The sequence below is a fragment of the Simochromis diagramma genome, unplaced genomic scaffold, assembly GCF_900408965.1.
Source record: "Simochromis diagramma unplaced genomic scaffold, fSimDia1.1 OVJJ01000091.1, whole genome shotgun sequence".
NCBI classification, from domain to species: Eukaryota; Metazoa; Chordata; class Actinopteri; order Cichliformes; family Cichlidae; genus Simochromis; species Simochromis diagramma.
In genome coordinates, this window is record NW_024386901.1 from 2,187,253 (window position 1) to 2,211,953 (window position 24,701).

The 24,701-nt window shown below is 40.3% G+C and overlaps 2 protein-coding genes across 4 annotated transcripts in view; both read right to left on the reverse strand.

Moving 5' to 3' along the window:
- Positions 1 to 520: 520 nt before the first annotated feature.
- On the reverse strand, positions 521 to 6,491 carry LOC120735405 (nebulin-like). Of its 3 annotated transcripts, XM_040034774.1 has the most exons (11): positions 5,739 to 6,491; positions 5,113 to 5,205; positions 4,693 to 4,785; positions 4,298 to 4,390; positions 3,580 to 3,672; positions 2,993 to 3,100; positions 2,440 to 2,626; positions 2,185 to 2,277; positions 1,820 to 1,960; positions 1,616 to 1,725; positions 521 to 1,375 (listed from the first exon to the last, which is right to left on the reverse strand). In XM_040034774.1, exons 1-11 carry the CDS (start codon positions 5,775 to 5,777, stop codon positions 1,202 to 1,204), a joined length of 1,224 nt encoding a protein of 407 aa, XP_039890708.1. In that variant the 5' UTR covers positions 5,778 to 6,491; the 3' UTR covers positions 521 to 1,201. The 3 variants fall into 3 exon arrangements, with proteins under 3 accessions (XP_039890708.1, XP_039890709.1, XP_039890710.1); XM_040034775.1 differs by lacking the exon at positions 5,113 to 5,205 and having other exon boundaries at positions 5,739 to 6,489; XM_040034776.1 differs by lacking the exons at positions 4,693 to 4,785; positions 5,113 to 5,205 and having other exon boundaries at positions 5,739 to 6,487.
- Positions 6,492 to 6,686: 195 nt separating this feature from the next.
- The window catches only part of LOC120735402 (nebulin-like), a 52,497-nt gene continuing 34,482 nt past the window's right edge, over positions 6,687 to 24,701 (reverse strand). Inside the window, 38 exon segments of the mRNA XM_040034769.1 lie at positions 6,687 to 7,151; positions 8,025 to 8,117; positions 8,563 to 8,667; positions 9,339 to 9,443; positions 9,537 to 9,641; positions 10,448 to 10,561; positions 11,348 to 11,458; positions 12,156 to 12,266; positions 12,965 to 13,069; positions 13,898 to 14,002; positions 14,533 to 14,637; positions 14,933 to 15,046; positions 16,766 to 16,870; positions 17,041 to 17,142; positions 17,268 to 17,378; positions 17,487 to 17,597; positions 17,704 to 17,808; positions 17,935 to 18,039; positions 18,131 to 18,235; positions 18,336 to 18,440; positions 18,537 to 18,644; positions 18,763 to 18,864; positions 20,714 to 20,815; positions 21,185 to 21,289; positions 21,407 to 21,511; positions 21,647 to 21,751; positions 21,860 to 21,964; positions 22,265 to 22,369; positions 22,569 to 22,673; positions 22,771 to 22,875; positions 23,009 to 23,113; positions 23,211 to 23,309; positions 23,403 to 23,507; positions 23,599 to 23,703; positions 23,830 to 23,937; positions 24,033 to 24,140; positions 24,262 to 24,369; positions 24,494 to 24,598. Of these exon segments, the coding sequence (XP_039890703.1) occupies positions 6,984 to 7,151; positions 8,025 to 8,117; positions 8,563 to 8,667; positions 9,339 to 9,443; positions 9,537 to 9,641; positions 10,448 to 10,561; positions 11,348 to 11,458; positions 12,156 to 12,266; positions 12,965 to 13,069; positions 13,898 to 14,002; positions 14,533 to 14,637; positions 14,933 to 15,046; positions 16,766 to 16,870; positions 17,041 to 17,142; positions 17,268 to 17,378; positions 17,487 to 17,597; positions 17,704 to 17,808; positions 17,935 to 18,039; positions 18,131 to 18,235; positions 18,336 to 18,440; positions 18,537 to 18,644; positions 18,763 to 18,864; positions 20,714 to 20,815; positions 21,185 to 21,289; positions 21,407 to 21,511; positions 21,647 to 21,751; positions 21,860 to 21,964; positions 22,265 to 22,369; positions 22,569 to 22,673; positions 22,771 to 22,875; positions 23,009 to 23,113; positions 23,211 to 23,309; positions 23,403 to 23,507; positions 23,599 to 23,703; positions 23,830 to 23,937; positions 24,033 to 24,140; positions 24,262 to 24,369; positions 24,494 to 24,598 (4,080 nt within the window). The 3' untranslated portion in view covers positions 6,687 to 6,983.

The following is a 24,701-nucleotide window of genomic DNA, read 5'->3' on the forward strand; positions in this document are numbered from 1 at the left end:
ACAAACCAAGAAGCTATTGCTTTGTATTCATACATCTTGAGTTTTTAATATGATCAACAGACTGATGATCAAGCTTTCAGCTCCAAGGTGAAGTGTGTAGGATTTAAAAAACACAAACAAACTGTGAAATGAAATTAGCTCTGCTATTAACACATCCTCATCTGAGATAATAAACCACAGCTGTAATAGGCAATAAGGAAACAATGGACATGATGAAGCTGTAACCACACAAATATTTAATCTAAAATTCCTGCTCCAAAGCAAACACGTCTCATTTAGTCATTTCCCCGTTTCCTCCCCCGTCTTTTCGGCCTGCCACCTCCTCAGAGGGGAGGGATTAATGCAAGGGGAGGAAGTGAGGAAAAGAATGAAGGATGTAAGAACCGATAATTGAGAAGGGCTCGTGTCTAGACTGTTTTGTATTTGGCTCGGGGAACTTCTACCGTTCGACTGGTGCAGTGAAAAGAGTTTTTAGCAGTGATCTAATGAAAGAGTCTGAAATGAAGAGGAGGAGGCAGAGTGGTGCAGGAACTTGGTGTGCTTTATTAGCTACTGATTGAAAGTAGAGGACGTGCTTTAGCCAGGACCTAAATAATTGGGAGAAACAAAACACACATTTTACTAGTGGCCAGCCTTCGTTATAAAGGAGGGAAAACTGAGGCTTGGCGCAGAGAGCTTCTCATGATTTCATCATGGAGGAGGTAGATGGTGACTTACTCCTTTCTAACGTTCATATTTTCTCTACATGGACTCTCCGTTAAAAGGGTTACATGAAACTTTTCGAGCCCGTTGTGTTTCAGAGAAAATACGTTGGACAAAAAAATGATAAATAACGTAAATGAAATGTTTGAAATGTACAAAATCAAAGGGCCAGTTTGTGTGTTAGCCTCGCTTTTCCAGGACAGGAACAGAATAGTTAAAACAATCTAACACACGTTGTCATTCGTAGTAGGCACATTATGTATAATCAGATCTATTTATATGGGTCATGGCATGAAGCTAATGTCACATCCACAGGGAGCGGGGGCAGCAGCATATTAATGACAGACTCCACGAGAATCACAATACAAGTAAAATACAAGTACAGACACTACAAGCTACACATTGCACTAAGCCACAGTTGTGATCACAGGAAGACCGATGAGTTTGCCCTGTGGATGCATCGCGCCCACTACGGAGGGACCGTGGGCGGGCTCTGTCTTTAGATTGCTTCAACGTAGTTGGCTGGCAGCATGCCGGTCTTGCCGGTACGCTGAACAGTACCGTACATCCAGCCTTCGTCGATGGACTGCACGTTGACGATGACGTCGCCGTCCTTGAAGGACACCTCGTCACTGTCGGCTGCGGTGTAGTCATACATGGCACGCACGGTTTTCTGAAGGAAAGAGATGGACACACTTAACAAACAAGCAGAAATTTTAAATTCAGCTTCATTTCTTCAGGCCATAAAATAATGTAACTGATATACTAAAATAATGATGATCCCACTGAACGTTTCAAACCTGCTTTACCTGACCACACCAAGCATCGCCTGTAGCATCACTCCCCACAGGAGAAAAGTTAAACCACGTAAAGCGAATGGAGTGTATGTACAATATAAATATATGTTACTAACCCCGGTAGTAGAGGGGTGTGAGGGAATGGAAGAGACTGTGGTCTGCTGGGTGGCCACTGAAGATGACCTCTGCTGCAGCTCCACGGTCTTCACAGTAGCATGCTGGTAGCCTGAAGATGTTAAAATAACAAACAGATTAAGTAGAGGGGAAATTATTCTTCACTCTCAAGTGTATTTGTTGCTGTTTAGTCTGATGAGGGTTACCAATAGAGGAGGTCATGAAGCCATTGCTGTAGAGGGACATGTGGTGGTCAGCATCCTGGGACACCTCAGACTTCTCATCAGCCACGCCGCTCAAAGCGCTGGTGGAGCGGGAGTGCTCCTTGCTGCGACGCTGAGCTTGTACTGTCAGAACAGCATTAGGTGAGAGGCTTCTTTAAGACATTATTTCAAATGCGTATTATTTATTTAACTATCAGTGACACACCTGCTTCACACACAAGAAGCAATACATAATCCTTTGCCAGTCACTTAGCGTCCCTGACATTTAATGATAACTTTGAATAAATCCATCAGGAGCATAACTAAAGCTTTGGCTCTCTGAATCGATCCTCTAGAATTTCAATCACCTGACATCATGTGCAGACTCCTGGACTGGATGTTGTCCTCAGCGGGGTCGTAGTCAAACACAGAGCCGGGGTTTGTGCGCCACACACGCAGATCTGAGGAGATGAATAGATCAGCCGATAACAGTCTGTATTACAGTTTTGCTTCAGGTATGTCTCTCCAGAATGTAATTTTGAGGTATTTTGTCTTTCAGTTTTATTTATTTTTTGCTAACAAGCTAACAACTCCTAAAGCTTAGTGCTTGCTGTTGTCGTTACCAGTGATGGTCTCCTGGTCGTGCTCTATGGCACGTCTCCTCTCCATCTCCACCACGCGCCTCTGGATGCCACGGTAGCTGATGTCGCTGAAGTCCTGCGTGTTCTTCTTCACGCGCTCTGTCACAACATCAGTGGTGGTGGGAGTGAAGCTGCCCTTGCTCTTCTCAAAGTCCTCGTGGTATCTCACCTGAAGTGCACAAATACGAAACACTGTAAGTGAAGCTGCAGGGCGGATGGACCCATTTTGCACGAGCCAACCAAACTGGCATCGATGCCAGCCTCCACTTTAACTACTTAAAATACTAAAATGTGTTGTCTGTCTTTTTTCTCTATACCAAACCCATTATTTCTTCATTATTGAATCAATTCTAATTTTAGTTTGTCTTTGTGTAGCAACATTGTTTAAGACTGACGACCAGATTCTTGTTTTGAATCATTTTGAGATGATGAGGTGTCAAAGAGTACTGAAGCCTTACTCTTCAAGTAGTCAAGTAACAACGAAAGCACTTTTCCACTTAGAACAGAAATTAATCAAACAAGCACAAAAACTTACCCCAGAAATGATACGCTGAGTCTCCCTGACGCGCCTCATCTCAGGTGTGTCCAGAACAAAGGCGGCTTTGCCCTGGACCTGCTTGCGGAAGCTGTCAGAGTACAGAACCTAGAAATGACAGATCAAAAGTAGTAAGGATCTAAAATATTTCACACTCCCAAACCATCATTCAATAGCTGTTAGCATCCACAGCACAAGAGGTGTGGTCAGAGAGACTTAATGCCAAGAGGACACAGGCAGCTGCTGGGATGAGCTATGGCACTACTGGGATGAATTAGCAGGGAGACTTTTATTAAGTGGGCGAATTATTAAAAGGAAATAAAGTTATTTTCCAATCTTCAGTGGGAGACCGAAAGGAATAAGATCAAGTGGGAAAACAGCAGGAGAGATTAGCAGTGACGATGTGCACAGGCACACCACAGCTGGAGGTATTAAACATATTTAAAAAAAAGAGAGAGAGTGCAGTCAGGTGAATTAATACGATTAACAAGAGCCAGGGGGACACATCAGAGTTAGAGAAGGGTTAAAAAGAGGTAGGAGTAGAACATTTCTTCAGCAGAACATGTTCTACAGGTTCTGAAAGGTACCGAGCTAATGTTTTCTTGGTTCCTTTTCACCCGCTCCATCTCTGGAGTAAACACCACAGGCGTTCCCTTGGCTGAACTGTCTTTATACAACACCTACAGGGCAGAAGCACAGCACCCCGAGGGGCCAATCAGAAACTCAAACATACAGTCCACGCACACCTATAGGACTGCTTTCATTGACAAGGAGGAGTTTTCTGGAAATATCTGAGATTGATTAAACTCAGAGAGGTCATTTCTTTAGTTGGTGGCATTTTTTTTGGTATATTATTTTGGTATATATCAGTATATTCAAGCAGCCTCTGAGAAATTGGTCCTATAGAGTGATCCATCCTGGTAGCTCCTGCTGAGCAGCCAGGATCTCTGCTGTACGTGGAGACAAACATCCCTAATGCTTTAGCAGGAGATTTAGCTGTGAAGTGGAAATTAAGAGCAGCACACAGCAGCTTAATGTGAAGAAAGATGAGCTGCAGGTTAGAAGATAGTAGACTCACAGGCCAAAAAGGAAGATTTTATTCAGTTTAGGGGACTGATGATTGAGGATTAAAATAATAAAGAGAAAAAAGGCAAGGGTGTAAATTAGATGGATGGGCAGTCTGGGCCCTGGATGGAGCTTGATGAGATGAGCAAGAGATGATGAGGAAGGGGGAAGTGTATGATAGGCATTATTATAGGACTCTACTGTTCACAGTTAGGAGCAAACGTGGTACGGTTCCACTACCGAGCTGATGTGCTTCTGGGTTTCTTTGACTCGCTTCACTTCAGGGAGATCCGGTATAGCTGTTCCTCGACCCAGAGAGTCCTTGTATTTTATCTAACCAAATAGAATTTGGGGATTCGTGCAGAGAAAGTACAAAAAAAAGTAAGTAACAGATCAATAACAGAAAAACACGCAGACAAAAAGCCACAAGCGGCACCAAAAATCACAGCAGAGACAGAACATGAAATTAAACACACATCGTTCCCTAAAAAATAAAGAAGCAGGTTTATGTTAGACACACACAACAACTACTGGGAAGATCTACTGGAGGCTAAGGAGAATTGTTATGGCACTGTTTGAGGTGGAGGGATGAACGGATGCAAATCGGAGACTAGGGGTTCACTGCAGTGGAGTACCGTGCTAATATTTTGCTGATTGCGTTTAACTCTCTCCATTTCTGGCGTCTCTGATATTGATGTGCCTCCTCCCACGCCTTCTTTGTATTGATGCTTTGAATAAAACAGCACAAAAAAGTCAATTATTGTTGTAACACATTCAAAAGATGATTAGTTTTAAATTTAGGAGGGAAGGAAGGAATTTTAAAAAATTTAAAAAGACAGAAAAATTCCAAAGCGGAGTAATAAGGAAAGGGAGGGTATTTTTGTCTCGTAAAAGGAAATGACGTATGGAACATGGTTAGGATGTAGGAGGGGAAAACCAGCGCTAAATACAGGAAAGGTAAAGTTTTCTAGATAAGTAAGATGAGATCAGAGGGCGTTTGGGGGGAGTTATTATAAGGAAGTCATATTAGGGTCACTGCAGTCTTTTTCCTCTACCAGGCTGATATTCTTCTGGGTTTCTCGGACCCGCTTCACCTCAGGCAGATCTGGTATGGCTGTGCCTTGACCCACAGAGTCCTTGTACTGTATCTGCCCATTGCATAAGTTACACAGGTGCAAAATCAGACGGTGACAAACAAAAGCACAGTTTGTACTGTAGACACATACACAGGCAGCTATTCATAAAAACAACATGAACACCTGAAATTAGAGGTTCCTGATCATACTGATTTCCAGACATATTTATCAATATTTAAAGGGACTAATGTAAAAATATGCAGGTTGTTTTCAGCGTGAGTGATGTTTAGTTTAGTTTATTACTTCAGGGTTCACATGAAATTAACAATGAGTTATTACGCAACCTCTAAAAGTCCCCTGTGGATGATAAACTGTGAATTATTTTACAGTGGAAACAAGAAAAGTCCTCTAATGAGTTATAAAAATGAAATATTAGCACGAGGACAGATATCTGTAAAAAGAAAGTTGAATGTAAACTCATTATTTGAAGAGATTAGATGTGATGGCAGGTCTGGTTTTATTCTTTGATGCTAGAGGAGGAGGAAATATGAAGGGAGGAGTGGCTGAGGAGTAATGAGGTAGGGCAGGGTCACTCTGTTGAGTACCGTGCTGACGTTGCGCTGGTTGCGTTTAACCCTCTCCATCTCAGGGGTCTCGGGCAAAGCTGTTCCTCCTCCCAAATCCTCTTTGTACTTAATCTTACACGGACGAGGAATCAAAGCATAAACGAGTGGTTAGCCTCACCGAGCGCTAATTTACTTATCTTGCACTTTTGGGATCACACGTCAACAAAAGCACACAGAATGAGACAAACATCTATACAAACACTTAACAAAGAACGCACACATTTCAGGTGTTGACTTCAGAACAACTGAAATGAAAAGGTTACTGATCATATCGGTTTTCAGACGCAGGTGCATGTGGGTGATGCTTAGTTTAGTTTATCACTTCAAGGTTCAGATGAAATTAATTATGAGTTATTATGAGAGCCCTCACAGTCCCCTGTGGACGATAAGATTCTAATTATTTCACAGTGGAAACACCATCTGTTTACACTATATCACCAAAAGTATGTGGATACACAAATAATACAACCGTGTTTTGTTGAGACTGCATTTTAAAAGCATGGACATTCATGCGTTTGCAGGGATTTGCTCCACATCAGCCACAAGACTCTTAATAAGTTCAAACGCTGAGCCCGCATGATGAGGTCTGGATTCTGTCAGAGTCCAAATATAAAAGGCTTTTTTTCATGTACCCAAGTCTGTTAAGTCCTCTAAAACAGCGGTCTCCAACCTTTTTTGCGCCACGGACCGGTTTATGCCCGACATTATTTTCATGGACCGGCCTTTAAGGTGTCACGGATAAATACAACAAAATAAAACTAGCACCGGTACCGAAAAAAAGAAGATTTATTCATAACACACATGAAAAGACCCAGGAAAACCGAGTTAACGATAAAAACGATAACAAAATAACGCTGAAAACCGATAAAAACCCTGAAAACCATACATTTCACACCTGAGCCTCAACTCTCGCGCCCCGGTACCAAACGACTCACGGACCGGTACCGGTCCGAGGCCCGGGGGTTGGGGACCGCTGAACTAAAATGAACAAATGTGAACTAACAGTTCCAAACAAAGGCACAATAAAGTCTCCACATACTTTTGGTCATCTAGTTCTTAGCCTCTAGGGATTCTTTCTGGGCTCCAAAAAGATCCTTTAATAAATCTAAACAATTAAATAATTAGAATGAAAAACAGGTTTTTGTAAAAACAAAAACAGTTGAATATATAATTATTATTTGAAGAGATTAGATGTGATGGCAGGTCTGGTTTTATTCTTTGATGCTAGAGGAGGAGGAAATATGGAGGGAGGAGTGGCTGAGGAGTAATGAGGTAGGGCAGGGTCACTCTGTTGAGTACCGTGCTGACGTTGCGCTGGTTGCGTTTAACCCTCTCCATCTCAGGGGTCTCGGGCAAAGCTGTTCCTCCTCCCAAATCCTCTTTGTACTTAATCTTACACGGACGAGGAATCAAAGCATAAACGAGTGGTTAGCCTCACCGAGCGCTAATTTACTTATCTTGCACCTTTGGGATCACACGTCAACAAAAGCACACAGAATGAGACAAACATCTATACAAACACTTAACAAAGAACGCACACATTTCAGGTGTTGACTTCAGAACAACTGAAATGAAAAGGTTACTGATCATATCGGTTTTCAGACGCAGGTGCATGTGGGTGATGCTTAGTTTAGTTTATCACTTCAAGGTTCAGATGAAATTAATTATGAGTTATTATGAGAGCCCTCACAGTCCCCTGTGGACGATAAGATTCTAATTATTTCACAGTGGAAACACCATCTGTTTACACTATATCACCAAAAGTATGTGGATACACAAATAATACAACCGTGTTTTGTTGAGACTGCATTTTAAAAGCATGGACATTCATGCGTTTGCAGGGATTTGCTCCACATCAGCCACAAGACTCTTAATAAGTTCAAACGCTGAGCCTGCATGATGAGGTCTGGGTTCTGTCAGAGTCCAAATATAAAAGGCTTTTTTTCATGTACCCAAGTCTGTTAAGTCCTCTAAAATGAACAAATGTGAACTAACAGCCCCAAACAAAGGCACAATAAAATCTCCACATACTTTTGGTCATCTAGTTCTTAGCATCTAGGGATTTTTCTGGGCTCCAAAAAAAAAATTAGAATGAAAAACAGGTTTCTGCAAAAAACAAAAACAGTTGAATATATAATTATTATTTGAAGAGATTAGATGTGATGGCAGGTCTGGTTTTATTCTTTGATGCTAGAGGAGGAGGAAATATGGAGGGAGGAGTGGCTGAGGAGTAATGAGGTAGGGCAGGGTCACTCTGTTGAGTACCGTGCTGACGTTGCGCTGGTTGCGTTTAACCCTCTCCATCTCAGGGGTCTCGGGCAAAGCTGTTCCTCCTCCCAAATCCTCTTTGTACTTAATCTTACACGGACGAGGAATCAAAGCATAAACGAGTGGTTAGCCTCACCGAGCGCTAATTTACTTATCTTGCACCTTTGGGAGCACACGTCAACAAAAGCACACAGAATGAGACAAACATCTATACAAACACTTAAAAATAAAGCACACGCATTTTGCCTGATTACAACACTTTGAGCAAAGCGTTTCACACCACAACGTCTGCACTAAGAGTTTTAAGTAAAGGTTAAAGTATAGAACCAAGGGTTAAGAGTTAGTTACACAAATTAAAAACTGCTTGTTTTGCAAAGTTAAAAAAAATTAAATAATTTGCTCTAAATAAAGAAGGGCTGCATATCAAGGTTTGTTAAAAAATGTGGAACGCCAAACCCAAAAAAATTAATTCAAAGAATTATGTAAAAAATGTGATATTAGAAAAAGTTAAGAAAAAATATTACGGAGTAGATACCAAGCTGAAATTCTTTGTATTCTCTTTAACACGCAGCATTTCAGGAGTGTCCTTTACAGTAGACACTTTGCCCTTTATGTTTTTAAGGTCAGTCTGGTATTGAAGCTACAAGGAGAAAAACAAAAGTGCAGTTAAGATGTTTCACAATGAAAAAGAGGTCAAGTCTTCACGTATATCCCTGATTAAGGCATACAGTGCACAAAACTAACTGGAGTAGAACATTAAAACAGTACATACAAACAGAGGCGCCTCCAGAATTTTTTCATAGGGGTGGCCATGTGGGGGCCACAACTAAAATAATGGGGTAGCACAGCAAAAACAGAATTTCCCGTTTTATTATGCAGTTGTGAAATATAGGTTACTTGAAAAATATGGCCAAAAATATGGGAGAAAAGAATAATTATGCCTAGCTTAGGTGTCTGTGAAAACCAAATAATATTATGAAATCCATAATAATCTGTTTTAAACAGGATTAAATGAGTAAATATATGGTGTCTTCCTCTCTTTTGTGCCCATGTTTATTAGAATTATTACCAACATTGGACAATCTTGCTGGGTGGGGGCATTCGGTGGGGGGGCAGCAAATTTTGAAGTGTGGCTAGTGGCCCCCCTGTGCCCCCCCCCCTTGGTGGCGCCCCTGCAAACATATAAAGTACTGAAAATATAATTTTACAGCAGCTATAAAGACGCACATAGAGACACAAGATGCTGAAAGAACCTCAGTCAGGACGTGCTGACCTGTCAGGACGCGGCGTAACTCCTCGTGTGTTACTTACAGTGCTGAAGTTCTTTTGGTTCTCGCGGACTCGCTGCATCTCTGGAGTATCCAGGACTGGTACATAGTGAGACATGGTCTTCTCAGCCTCCTCTTTGTATTTTTTCTGTTTGGATGATAATACAATTTGTGATTTTTTTTATATATGCTAATGATTTATCCTGATGAGACTGGTGGCTGGGTCAGTTCAGTAACCTACCTGGCTGACGATGTTCTTCATCTGCTGAGCATGGATGATGTCAGGGGTATCGATGACAGTTGTGTAGCTGGCTCTGTCCATCTCAGCGGTCTGCTTGTACTTAGACTGGAAAAGAAAAACAGCCAGTCAGCACTGATCATAAATGCAGCGGAAAATATTAACAGATATTCCTTTTAACACCGGACGTGTGCTCATAGTTTCACCAAACTTTAGTTTTATTTATTGTACCATTCTAGCCTAGTTCTTGTCTTCTGAGTTTTTGATGCCTGTTTTTTGACCTGAGCTGTCATTTTGTATTTACTCAAGTTCTTACTTTGACTTTGTTATTTGTGTTTACTTCCTTCACTGTTCCCTTGTATCTGTGTGCTGTCTCTATATTTAGCATTTGTCTTTTAGTTAGTTCCCATTTTCCTCAAAGCTTGATTTTTCTTTGTGCATTATGTAAGTTTACTTCCAATGTTGTCATTGTGCTGACTTTTTTCACCCGTGTCTCATTCCCCACATGTCTCCCCTTCCCTAATCAGCCTCAGCCTAGTGTGAAGAAATAGCCCTCTCATCAGCCCAGTCCTACTCTGTCTAGTTGAAATGTTCGACTTTTGTTACTCTTGGAATCTTTTCAGTCCACCTTAACATGCAATCACTCTGTTCGACACAGAATATGTTGTAAATATAGTTCCTTCTTTGTCTTCTTTTAATTTGGTTGTTACTATCTGATTACCTTAATCCTAAATCTAATTTTTCCCTGCTAATGATGAGATATAACATGTGTGCTGGAGCTAAAATAGTTCTTTTTTTTCTTTTACATAAATAATTAATTCATAATACCTTCATTTCATATCAGGGGCCTGCAGCTCACACTCTGGAAATCACTGCTCCAAGAAAGCGATGCAAAAAACATTTAAGATTCAGACCTGACTGAGGATCTCCGTGGCATTCTTGGCTCTCATAAAGTCTGGGGTGTCTGTAGCCAAAGCCAGCATTCCCTTGCCCTTGATCTCCTGCTCCAGAGACTTTTTGTACTCTCTCTGTAAACACCAAAAGTTACAAATTTTTACACATGATAATGTTACTCTAAAAAAAAAAAAACACAAAACGGGCTTTCTACTCATTCATACTGAAGAGGGCTGCAAAACCAGAAATCATGAGGGGTCAGAGAATAGAGAAAGTTAGCAGAATCTACGTAACGGATGTGGTAACAAGACTGAGTGTGAAGCTTGACACAGAACTGAAAATAAAACAACAGCAGTCAGCAGTTAGAGACATGACATAAAAGAGACTATTTCTACTTCTTCAGTTTGTTCATTAAGTCATTATACATCTATCTTGCAATCTACAAATCAACCTCAAATGCACTCAGAGTATATCTTTTCAAAAACAACACTACCGACAACAACAAAACAATTAAGAGATCTGCAAGCACCGGGATCACTTATGAAAAAAGATAAAGTCATTAAAATTCTATAAAAATTCAACATTGCATGTTTGACTTGAAAAACAAGAGAACAGAAGATATGCTTTGGGTACAACTGAGGCTGATTTTTGTAGGATTCATAACACGCAAATAAATATGAGTACAAGTGAAAATCATGGCAAAATTAAATAGGTTATGGTCATGAAACACAAAATACAATGATGGGAAATTAGTGACATAAGAAAGCAGGGACAAGAGGAAGAGTGAACCCAACAGTCTCACTTTTAGTGCAATGGTGAAGCTTAGTTAAGAGGGGATAGGATTCATGAAGAGCGAGATTGTTGGAAGTCATTCGGATGAGAGCGTGATGTTGTTCGCATCACCTCTCGGTCAGTCGTACCTCACACAGGATTTGAGTGGCATTTCTTGCTCTCAAAAGCTCCGGAGTTTCCTCCAGTACAGTTAGACCTTTACCCTTCACCCCCTCCTCTAGATCCTTCCTGTACTCTTTCTACAGGATGGAAGAAGAACAGAGAGACTGCAGAGAAGGGCACACAGGCAGGCCAGGCCAAAGCACACAGACAGACAAACGATACAGTCGGCAAGTTCTGCTGCTTGCCTTTAAAAAGCTCAAAGTCACCAAGTCTTTCCAAGTTACGCAGAGACACATTCACTGCTTTTATGTATTATCATTACAATCAGTGATATTGTTACAGAGAAAACTGGAGACGTTGGTGATTTTGGCAGGATTCTAATGAAAAACAAGTTGAAACACATTTAATCAGAAAGAGCAGAAACAAAATCTTCATTAAAACAACAAGAAAATCAACAAGATGGGAATTCACATCAGCATTTCACCCTGTTGCTTCACACAAATGATTACATGCATGCAGTCTTGTCACATAAAGTTGGTGGTAAGCTACTACTTGGTGAAGGACTGTAAAATGAAGATCTATTCAATATTAGTTGAGTACTTTACTGCTAGGAAGACACATGATGGCCGGAGGATGGGTAGGTCATTATTATTCTGTAGACAATCATGCAAAAATTAATAATAAACTAATAATACTGCAAAAGGCAAACTGGGAAGGGCTAAAAAAAGTGGTGAAAAGAAAAAGAGACCGATTGTGATGTTGTCTTAGTACGATTATGAAGCTTGGGTGAGGTAAATAGGAGACACCATCAGATGTAAGTTGTCCTTTAGTTACCTCACTGGCTATTTTGGTGGCGTGTCTGACATGAATCATGGCAGGGGTGACCTCCAAGCCTGAGAGGTTCTTTCCCCTCATGTACTCCTCAAAGTCCTTCCTATAGTCTTTCTATTGGTCACAGAGATAACACAAGGGACAGACAGAGCTCAGATAACCACATGCAAGCAGTGCTGGTTCACAATGCAGCTCCCTTCATTCTTGTTTGCACCATTCTGCTCATGATAGCACCCATAACTGTATATCTGATGTCTGTAAATGTGTCTGAGTGCATGTGTGGAGGTGTAAGAGGTGTTTGTTGTGAAAAAGCAACTACACTAGGATATCATATTGTAGTTAAAATCTATAAAGCAGGCTCCAGGAAAGAGGCCAAACACATACTTTACTTTGACATCTTGACAGGAAAATAACCTGTCATAGCATTAAGTGAACAATACAGAAGCTTCCGGGTGAGTTTCCTTTCAGCGCATTTTACACTGCCACAGTATTACAATAGGACGACTGTAAAGAGCTACTGATGTGAATTTTCTGCAATTTAAAACATTTTGCGACTATAAAATTACTGAATTGCAGTTTTGGTGTAATAAAGTTACTAAAGGCATTGTAAAATGTTTTTCCATACTTTAGAATCATTCTGTAAGCATAACATAAACAATGGCTTTGCATCCAACTAGCAACAAGAGGCAACACAATACAAGTTAATATAGTGCTTAAGGAGGCACTAAAGATTTTAAGAGAGGTCTGCAATGGGAAAACGTAGTGCATCTGTGCGTACTTCATTGGCAGAGGTTAACAGAAGGCTTATTTACCTGACTCTGCATGTGCTGAGCCTCCTTAGCAGTCACATATGTGGGTGTCTCAAAGTCCAGCATAGGTTTGCCCTTCTCCTTCTCATACTTCTCCTTGTATTTCACCTGTAACGACCCACACAAACATACTCAACTGTCTGCAAAGGAAAGACACACTGTGGGGATATCACATGGTTTCCATTCATTTCTGTACGCTGGGAAAATCAAACAGAAAAGCTGTAAGGTGTATCCATCCAGTAAGATTCAAGACAAGTTAAATTACTGTAATTAATGTAAATGAGAACAGAAAAGAAAAGCTTGCACGGCTCTTCACTGCGACTGATTATGCAATCAAGGTATTTAACAGTGACTTGATATGAGAAATGACTCCCTGGAAAGAAAACTATAATACCAAATATGCTATATCATAAACAATTACAAAATGAGTATTTTTTGGTTTTATTTTATTTTTTATTTTTTTAAAATATCAATTTTAACAGCATTTTTTTAACTAACACAATTACAGTTGTGTGGGCAAAATCTCTGCTACGGTACAGCAAAGAAAAGATTGAACAAACATTTTTTGTTAAATGCCTTCCTGAAACTGAATGGTTAATAAATAAATATCCAATTCTACATCTGCCTCTTTGTTCGGCCCATTAAAATTGTTACAGTATAATAAACATAGAAAGTATTATCAATTCAGTTCAATTCTATTTTATTTATATAGCGCCAAATCACAGCAACAGTCGCCTCAAGGCGCTTTATACTGTAAGGTAGACCCTAAAAATATACCTACAGAGAAAAACCCAACAACAAACCCAACAATCAACCTATGAGCAAGCACTTTGGCAACAGTGGGAAGGAAAACTGTCTGACACAGTTGAAACCCACAATAGTGTTTTTGTTACTGTGTCGAGTGCTCGTTGCCCCACGGGAGTATGAACCACTTACGTTACTTTGAAGTTCAGAAGCCTCCTTGTGATGGAGCTGTTCGGGTGTGTCGGGAATCATGTGGTAGTGACCCTTACTCTCCTCAAATTTCTTCTTGTAGCAGTACTATGGGGGATTCCCAGTAAAGTAAGGCAGCTCAGTACAGCGAATCATTACTTAGCAGAAAATCCTCATAGTTTATGATAGAAAGAAACATAATAGCATTTAAACATAAGGGTTTTTAAAGTTATGTTAAAATAATTGTAAATCTACAAAAGGCAGGAAGAGGAAGTCGGTGTTAAGTGAACATTAATAAAAGACTAGTTTTGTTTGAACTACGGGGGGGGAAAAAGTCACTGAAAAGGTTAAGAAGTAGAGGTTATAGAGGGTGATAGTATTCGGGGTCAAAGGTCAAAAGTGAGATGGGTAAAGATCACTACCAGATGAGGTCAGAGAATGATGGATGTCTTTTATGATGGAGCTTAGTGCATAAATCCATGAGATGGTCAGCAGTTTGCTACATTTTGCCGATTGTTACTGTGAGGTGATGGAAACAGAGTTCAGCACACTGTGCAACGAAACCAAACTCGCTCGCTGCAGCTTCCTGTTTGGGAATGTGAGAGGGTTAAAGGTTAATAGTCACACAGGTAGCTTACGTCGCTGGACAGCTTGCTGGTGCTCGTGATGTGCTTCATGGACAGGGACTCGGCCATGTCGGTCACAGGTTTGTGGATCTTCTTCAGGTCACCCTTGTACTTCACCTGTGTGTTATATTGACAGCAGTCACATTAATTAGACACTATGGTAATATATAATGGGCGATATTTGTTTGAAATGGTGAATTTCACAGAAATGTAAAGAATTACTAGGATACATTTAGTTTGTCTCTGTTCTAGTAACAACACCAGGATGCCAAAATCAGATATTGCTTTACTCCCATAGATAAACCAATCAGACAAACTATACAAAAGTATAACAACTGTGGAAAAAATGAATGATGTTTTTGGCCTATGATAAAAACGGTGTGAAGTGATGATAAGATACGCGAGCACCCACCTCACTGGCCAGCGCACTGGCTTCCTTGAGAGTCTTGTAAATCTTACTTTCCTTCAGGTCATATTGAGGTTTCTTTCCTTTCATCTCCTTATCAAACTTCTCCTTGTACTTCACCTGTTCATTAGCGTAGGATATGTGTACAAGTTAGTTTATGTATTGACTGAGAGGAAACCAACATCAGCCGACGTCTCCATCATAGTAAAAAACAACTGAAGGACAACAGTTTTTGGATTTGATTAGTGACTCAGATTCCTCGCAGATAGTTTTATAAAAGCTTTGCACAGGCTCTGCGCCACATTTTAAGTATTTAATTTGTTTTTTCTTTCATAAATATGTTGAGCAGTAATGAAAAGCGTGTAATAGATTGGTTGCAAATGTAAAACTGATTCTGATGCATTTATTAACTTTAAAGTTGATCAAACTGATCAGACAAGATGCTTTGTACTGTAAACATATGCAAATAAAGCATCCTGTAATTCGCATAAACACAAACATGAACTTCATATATAATAAAATATATATGGAAAAGGTAAGGCGGTGTGGTTGTGGACGCAGGTCAGGTGTGGTTTGGCTCCACAGGTCAAACCACTTTAGAGTGAAGGCAGAACACAGGAACACGTTTGAAAAGGTGTGCTATAAAAACATGTGTATATCTAACAGGAATTGTGGCTAACTTTTCACTACTGTAACCGTATTCCAAACTTTTAGGAGGGCCTACACCACCCCTTAGGATTGCGATGAAAATGGAGCACAGCACGGTGAACTACTGGACATACACATGTTTTTAAGAACAATTCAAGTTCATATTTAGAAAAGCCTTTTGTCACATTCAGAAACAAATAGACATGGAGACTTAAAGGGAAATAGGGGGAAAAATCTGAAAAGACAGTTTAAATAAACACACTGTATTAGCGCCAGGCAGCTAATGCAGTAACGCTGTTCTCTATGCTTAGCAATGAGGCACATCTTGTAATGGAAATATAAAAAAAGCAGAGGGTGGACACTGCAAAGAAAAGAAAGAGCAAATCAAATAGGAACTTTGTAAGATTTGATTTGTGAATCAATATTTTCTCAAAAGTTCCAGATGTTTATCTTAAAGGCTCAGTGAACCCTGTATTCAGCCAGTCTGTGGGTCAGCAGGAAGGGGGACAGAGAGACAGAGAGGACAGACAAGCAGCAGCAGTCCGTCAGTTTTAGGGCATAAACCTCCTTACATCACTAGTCACCGCACTCATTTTCTTAATGTGGCGCATCAGGGGGGTATCATAGGAAGCTGCTCCATGGAGGGAGGGCTTATCCTCCACCTACAAAGCGCAGTGAGATGGAGGGATGAGAACACACAGACTAGAATGTTATGGAAGTAGACAGAAGAGGAAAGAGGTTAAGGTTGAGAAGAAGAGTTATAGTATTGAAGGATGGAGGAAGAGGAGGACAGGTATAAGGATGGTGGTGGGACATGTACAATGGTATGGTTAAACATCTATATCTACTTTCATGGAGTAACATGGATTATAATGCAGGATGGCAGAGGAAGCGCAGTGTAAGAGCTGCTAGTTGTATCATTAGGCCAACACAACTGCTGCTAAGCATCTACCACAGCACTACTAGTCTGCTAATATTAGCTTGTGGAAGCTGATCTGACAGTTAAAATCCAGGCAGCTGATCTTTCCAACTGGCTGCCACCTAAATAAATAATTAAATGAATGAATAAATTAATAAATTAATAAACAAGGAAAGCCTTTTCTATGAGATGACAATCGTCACGACCCAGTGGCAAAGGAACCCGACTGTCCAGGGCTGGATGAGACAGGTGAGTAAATTCATTTAGTGTACCTGGCTTGTCAGCTTGGACACCTCAGTTGCCAAAGCGATATCTGGGCGGTGGGCTAGAGAGCCTCCACGGCTGGCCTCTTCACGTGCTTTCTCACGGTAGCCAATCTGATGGACACAAGGCCCGACAAGAGTCAGTTGATCATGTAGAAACTACAGTACAGGGATGGGTACTATAGGGATGCTCCTTTTTTCTCTTCTTTTGTCTTGAGTTGAGCCTTTAAACACATTTACGTGTACTGAGCTGGTGAGTCAGTATCAGTGTACTTCATGGTTACCTGACTGATGAGTTTAGCAGCCTGGGTAGCCTTCTTTATGTCAGGACGGTCAACTACAGTAGTGTAGTGCAGGCTGGCTTTGGCATCTTTCTTGTAGGCCACCTGTCCAGTTGGACAAAATTGGAGATGCAATATAGTAAACCTGACTTCCACATCCACAGACAACTATGAAAACCCCCAAGTCCAACTACCCAAACTGTTTTAGCCCATTTGTGGAAATGACTCACATTGCTCTGATTTTTGGCCACGTCCATGGCATGCTGAACATCAGGCGGCACAATCATGTGGTTATATATGGACTTGCCCTTTTCCTTCTCAAACTTTTCTTTGTACACTTTCTAAAAAGAGAGAACAGCACATCAAGCCCAGCTGCAAACAAACAGTCCAGGGTTACACGCTGGCTGAGCTCATTTTGTGAAATGCATGTAATAGTAAGACAGTCATACCCCGCTGACAAGTTTGTTGACTGTCCTGCTGTGGGCAGTATCACGAGTGTCGGACAGGGTGGTGAATGAGCCGGACTGCATTTCCTTCTTACTGGCCTCCTTGTATTTGCTCTGATGAACAATAAAAACAGTTAAAAACTCATACTCATAAGTTTTACCTAAGGGTATACTATATATACCCTATAGTACAGTTAGTTTTTTGCTGAACAGTTCTTACCTCTGAGGCCAGAACACGCACAGCCTTGGCATGGAGAATTTGAGGAGTGTCCAGGACAGGCATGTAGTGTCCCTTTTCCTTCTCATACTTCTGTTTATATTTCACCTGGGATGGGCAAAAGAAAAAAGAAGCAGTTTAGGACATTAAACATCACATTCTTAAGCATCACTATCTGGCCTTTAGTAGTTTTAACTAAATATGGTGTCTCTAATAAAGAATGGGGAAACTTACCTCACTGGCCATTTCAGCATTCTTCATGCACAGTAAGGTTAACTTGTCATCGACCACAGGTATCACGCAGCCCTTCAGGATCTCTTTGTCGTACTTGTACTCAACCTGTTGGTAAGATATGGCGGTGAAAAAAAGAGAGCAACAGTGCTGCATGTTGCTAAAATGACACACATTAAAATAAGAGGTCCCAACTCACATCGCTCTGCTGCAAGGAGTTCTTGGCAGCATTGACAAAGTCGGGCCTGTCCGCTGTCCAGATCCACTGGTTCTTGGTTGCTTCATACTTCTTCTTGTAGTCAAGCTAGAAATATAGCAAAATAAAACAGAATCCAAAACTGGATGTTAGCACAAATTTGGGTTTAAAAATGTCATTTGAAAATTCTGGCACTCGAGATGCTCACATTGGTGATGTTCTTGTAGGCCTCCTTAGCGGCACGGATCTCGTGAGCTTCGGGGTCAATGTTGATGTGGGCCTTGCTCTTTTCATACACCTCTTTGTACTTCAGCTGCAAGACACATAAAATATACAAAAGTACATTTTGTATTTTGGTTTCCTGTGCCAGTGTATGAAAGAATATTTTAAAAGTGCAGTGCAGACTTACATTGCTGGTGATCTCCTTGACCTTCTTCATGTGTTGTTGGTGTGGAGTGTCATAAGGTAAGGTGTAAGCCTTTGCCTTGGTCTTGTTATACTCCATCTTGTAGATGATCTAAGCAGATGTAGATAGTAACAGGTGAAATTTAAACACAAAAAAACCCACTGCTTCTTCACAAGTTCTTGTAAAAATCTAAACATAATAATAAAAACCTTGCAAACCCAACACTTACATCACTGATCTTCTTGCTGCGTTTGTGGGCCTCATACTCAGGAGTCTCCAGAACAGAGGTGAACTTGTCCTTGGCACGTTCATACTGCTCTCTATACTTCCACTGATAGAACAAGGATAATGTGAAAACAAAAGAAAGTTAGCATCATGCAATGAAATTGCTGCTGTATTAATTTGCTTGTCTTTATGAATTTTTTTTTTGTCTTTATGAATATAACAAGCAACTTCTAAAGTGGTAGAAAAACTGTCCAAGAAAACATCTGAAAAAGTCTTGCAGACACTATACATATACAACCCTACTGCAGATTTTAAAAAAAGTCCTATTTCAGCTTCTTAAGAGTCAGTTGAGATGATAGCGCTAATTTTAAAACATCGCTAGTGTTATAGCATATTATAGCTAATTTTAAGGAAAAATTAATTGCTTGTTTTTTTTCTTGGATAGCTTTTAAACACTATCGGAGCAAGTTGGCTAGCATGTAGTTATAATTAAATCAATATGCAACATCAACTGAGTGAAACAAAGCAATGGAAAAGCTTATAGGCATGCTTGATGAGAGACGTGCACGTGCACAGAGGGATGCATTATTCATGTGACAATAAAGACAGTTAAATGCCTTACCACCATCATGAAAGTCTGCAGTGCCCACATGGTTTAAGATGTTGTATGTATATATATATCTACATACAACATCTTAAACCATGTGGGCATATGCATATATCTATCTATCTATATATAGATAGATATACATATATACATATATCTATCTCTCTCTCTCTCTATCTCTCTCTCTCTCTATATATATATAAATATATAAATATATAAATATATACACACACACAAATATATAGGACCTTAGGCTAATGTACAGCGTAGTGTGGCCTCAATAAATAAGAGTTTAACATAAGAGAAGACTCTGTGATTGCTATTTTGGTCAAAACTAACAAATTCCAGGAGAAGCTATAATGTACTAAATTTTACTGCATTTCTGACTTTAGATACCAAATTGCTCAAAGGCAGTTGGGCAAACAGTGTTAAAGCTTCGGTAATGAATTGCCCATGAAGAAAAGCAAATGAGCGATGGAGGGATTAGAGCATGGAAGAAGGATGGAATATGTGGGAGTTAAAGCCACTTTTAAATGGAATGACTGGATGGAAAGATTTTCTGCAGGATGGGGATTTTATGTGATAAGACCTTGTCCACAAACAGCAGGGAGGAACAAAGTCACCTCCATCTATGACTTGAGTCTTATGATATATAACACATGGTCTATTTTGTGCCTGTTTGTGGACAGAGATCAGAGTTATCATGCTTCCCTTCTCTCTTTGTTTACCTTACTGCCCATAGTGGTCTGGTAAAGGGCTGTGAGGATGTCAGGGCGGAGTAGCTCATTGCAGCCACCCTTTAGTAGATCCTTTGCTCTGGATTTATACATTTTCTGTCCACATACACAATGACATACACACACACACACACACACACAGCATGCCATAGTTGAGGACACAAAAGGAAAACAGCAGTAACATGGGGGAGGACTGGAGAAGAACTCCGGATCCAAGTGTGACGATGGTGCTGTCTGTCCTTATCTGTGCCCTCAGAGTGACAGGGATGATCATCTACAGCGAGTGTGAGACGATCGGCTCAGTGGATTGAATCGTTACTGTGCTAGTGATTAAACTGTCATTTCTGATGGAGCAGATGAAGGACAACACTGCATAACACTCAGCATTCCAGCTGCTGTTTGAGTGGCAGTTCAACAGCAACCTGTGTGGGACAAAATGAAGAAACTGATACAAAAGGGAAAGAATTTTTTTTGAGTTGGGAGGTCTATAAATGCCATGCGATGTCCACCATCAGCAGTCCTGCTGACAACCTCATGCACCGGTGTCAGGGCTCTTCGGGGACCAGACCGGAGGTGGCAGGCCGGTGGTACAACGTGACCAGGGCGTTTACCTGGCTCATCTTCCTGTTCTCCCTGGCCAGTTGATATCTAGGATCATCTGTAGTTATGGTGAACTTATCCTTGGTCTTCTCATAGTCTGCTCTGTAAGCCCTCTGCTCAAAGTGTCAGAAGGTAGTTAAAAAGGAGTCCCCAGAGAACAAAATGTTTCATCTCGCGTCATGTGGATGAAACATTTTAAGAATTTAAGGAAGGTAAAAACTGACTGATGTAAAGAACAAAGGGAAACATTTTAAACACTTGACTTTAAGGGTAAACACAAAAACAGTCAGTGATAAACAGTGTAGGCAATTATAAAATACTACAGTGAATTCCTGTTTTTTTTTACCTCCACGCTGAGAGTCCAATAGAGAAGCACAGAAAAATAGAAATGTGGTTAACTGTTTCATTTGATTTACAAATGCGTTAACAAACTAAATCCAATTTTTATTTATTGCTGGAGGTTAAAGAATGACGGGACTCACATCGTTTATGAGAACGGAGGCTTGCTTGGCGGCTTGGAAGAATGGAGTGTCGCTGGTATACTTGAAGTTGCCTCTGTTCTTCTCAAAGGAGGCTTTGTACAGTCTCTGCAGACAAACAATACAACTTTTATTAAGAAAATACAGAAACTATACCTCGATACTGCAAATCATAAACAGGTGCCATATAAATAAAAATGAAGCTTAATGTCACTGATGTTTTACCTCACTGTAGAGCGTCTTGTTCCTCTCAGCCTGCACCAGCTCAGGTGTGTCCCATACAAAGCAGCCAATACCCTTCAGCCAATCCAGGTCCTCCTTATACTTGACCTAAAAAAAACCCACATAAAATGAGATTAAATTAAATTGAAATGTTGTGTAGTGTCTCAGTGCTCATTGTACTGAATACTCTTTAATGAACTGTAAACATTTTACCACAGGGTGAATAAAGTCACGAGTACTCACGTCACTAACGTTACCGCTGACAATCTTGCTGAAGAAGAGTTCGGGACGATCGGGGATGGACTTCCAGGTCCCCAGAGAGCTAATGTACTTCTCTCTGTATTTAACCTGATAAGAGAGGAAAAAAACAGTAGAAGGAGATGCAAAAGCTCAAAACATGTACATTTATAAAGACATTTATAGTTAACAATGAGCCAGATAATTTCAACTGCCGACCTCGCTAATGTCATCAGTGACCCTGCGATGGTAAGTGATGTCCAGAGCATCCTTGACTGTGCGGTAGTGTCCCTTGGAAAGCTCAAAGGTTTCTTTGTAGCGCAGCTGAAGAAACGAAGGAGAAAACGTGTCATATACATTCATCAAACACACATAATGTGATTTATAGCATCTACAATTTCACACTGACTTGTACAGTATTTGTGGTAAAAGGGTAAAATCAGATAAACAGATAAAGAATATTTATATTTTGACATGGGATAAAATTCACTATTAGTTAATGAAATCTCTTCAATTTGACCTTTTTCAGTGGAAAAATTATTAACAAACAGTCTGACTCCTATAATTCCTGAATGCATAACAGTTTCAAACTAAATCACAAGTTTCCTAAATGAGCAAACTCACATCACTGGACTGCAGGTAGGACTTCTTGGCACGGATCAGGAGAGGTGTGTCAGCAATGGCAGTGTACCGGTGTTTCATCTTCTCATACTGTTCTTTGTATTTGTTCTAAGGGAAGAAACGATTGAGACAACACCTTAGTCTTCAGAGGAGACTGCAATTGCTGTAATTTCAATTATTTTGGCAAAGTATAAGAGTATATAGAAATCAGCTACAGTAAATAGTGTAAACAAAATAAAATGCAAACAATTTTAGGTTGAGGTTTCAGTGACAGCGGCATTAAATGAGAACGAAGGATCAGACTTACATCACTGTAGAACACTTTCATTTTTCTAGCATGGCCCATATTTGGAGTATTGATTTCTGGAGTGAAATGAGCTCTTTGTTTGGCAGCCAGATCTACGTACTGGTACTGTAGCAGAAGGGAAAAAATATTGATTAGATTATCAGGAAAGACACACACATACATATAATAGATTCAGTTATTCATGCTGTTTATTTGAGCTTGCCTGGTTAACCAGCTGCTGGGCCCACTTGACTCTCCGAATGTCCACAGAGTCTGCAGTTGTGGTGACTTTGGCCATGTCCTCCTTGCTCTGAGCTTTGTAGATCAGCTGGAAAGAAACAGAGCGAATGTCAAAACGTGTGGCTTTTGTTTTTTAGAATATACTGCAAGCTCATTTTTGTTTGGAAACCAGATCACATGAAGCTATAATACGATGAAGCACATTTAGGAAACCAACTCACGTTGCTCATGTGCGTCTTCAGCTCAGTCACACGCTTATACTCAGGCGTGTCCAGGACCACAGAGAATTTAGCAAGGTTCTTCTTAGCCTCCACTGGATAGCTCACCTATAAGAAAGAAAAAATAGTTTATATTAATGATGCAGATGCCTGAATATGCATTGGAAAGGAAAAATAGGAATCCATTCTATCCAAAAAGACGTACCCTGAATTTGGTGACGTCGCGGACACGGACCATCTCTGGGGTGTTATACAAGAAGCAGCCAATGCCTCTCAGCCACATCAGGTCCTCTTTGTATTTCAGCTAAAAACACAAAACAATTTAAAAAATTATTTTAAAAAACATCTTCAAACTCCACCTTGTAGAGGTTTTGTTTTAATTTTATTCTTTACATACATCGCTGGTGATCTCATTGACGTGGTGATAGTGCATGAGCTCAGGCGTTATGGGCAACGATATCAGCTGGCCTCTGCTGTTGTAGTATTTCTCTTTGTAGCACAACTTGGGTAAGAAGGGAACAAAAAAAGTCCATCTTACAGCATGAATTTTTTAAAAAAAGGACATGAATGTTGTAATCTGTGGATGCCCGTACGTCACTGAGGTGCTCCTGGTTCATCTTGACTTGTTTAATATCAGGAGTGTCATAGGTTGTGTGGATCTTGTCCTTTTGCTTGTGGTAAGTCTCACGATACAGACGCTGGAGGAGCAAGAAACACATGCACAGCACTGTTTTATGCAGCATTTAACATCCATCACAAGGAAATGAAACATTAATCTACAACAGTGGGTCTGGCTTAAGTATAACAGCTGTTTGTCATCTTACTTCATTGATGATCTTGTTAGCCTTCCTTGCAGTGACAAAGTTGACACCCTCTGGGTGAAGAGTGTAGCCTTTAGCCTTCACCATCTCATAGGCCTCCTTGTATTTCACCTGCAAGGATAAAAACAAAAGTGTGTCATTCAGAGACATCAAATTACCGTAAAAATAAAAAAGTTCTGTTCTGCCCAAGCGTGTGTTTGACTTACATTGCTGGAGACAACAGTGTTCAACTTGACCTGCTTGATGAGGGGGGTGTCATGAGGCAGTGAATAACCAGTGGGCATGAAGCTCTTGTTAGCTTCTTTGTACCAGTTCTAAGAGAAGTCAACACACATGATGAGAGATGTTGTTAAAAATTTTTAAATATTGATACTATACAATATATGATAATAATTGTTAAACAATCACACTGAATATGAAGGAACGTTATCTTACATCACTCTGGATGTAGTTGGCCAGACGGGCTCTTTCTGTTTCAATGGTAACAGCAGGAGCGGTGTTGGTGCCCTTGATATTGGCGTTGTAATCATAGCGGTAGTGCAGCTGGGAAAACAAATGGAAAAAAAAGATGAGATTTGCGATCTTACTTCTTTTCGTTTGTAATGTACAAAGAGAGTGTTAACAAACTACTGAGCTAGCATGAAACTAAGACGATAAAATCCCTTACGTCACTCAGGTTCTGAGCGTTCTGCTTGGCAGTCTCGTACACTGGAGTCTCCGTCACCACTGAATATTCTTTGAAAGCATCTTTGCCTTTGGCTCTGTACTTGTTCTAGAATCAAAAATGAAGCATAGCAATCATTTGTTAGGACAAAATCCTTATAAAGGAGATGAACTAAAGTTAGAAACTTAAAACAATGAAGATGATGGAGAAT

Excerpts from the sequence above, each read along its gene's own strand:
- LOC120735405 (XM_040034774.1), bottom strand. The coding sequence starts at position 5,777 with ATGGAGAGGGTTAAACGCAACCAGCGCAACGTCAGCACG. Across the intron at positions 1,961-2,184 it reads GAGTCTGCACATGATGTCAG|TACAAGCTCAGCGTCGCAGC; the intron begins GTGATTGAAATT and ends CTGTTCTGACAG. Across the intron at positions 1,726-1,819 it reads CTTCATGACCTCCTCTATTG|GCTACCAGCATGCTACTGTG; the intron begins GTAACCCTCATC and ends TAACATCTTCAG.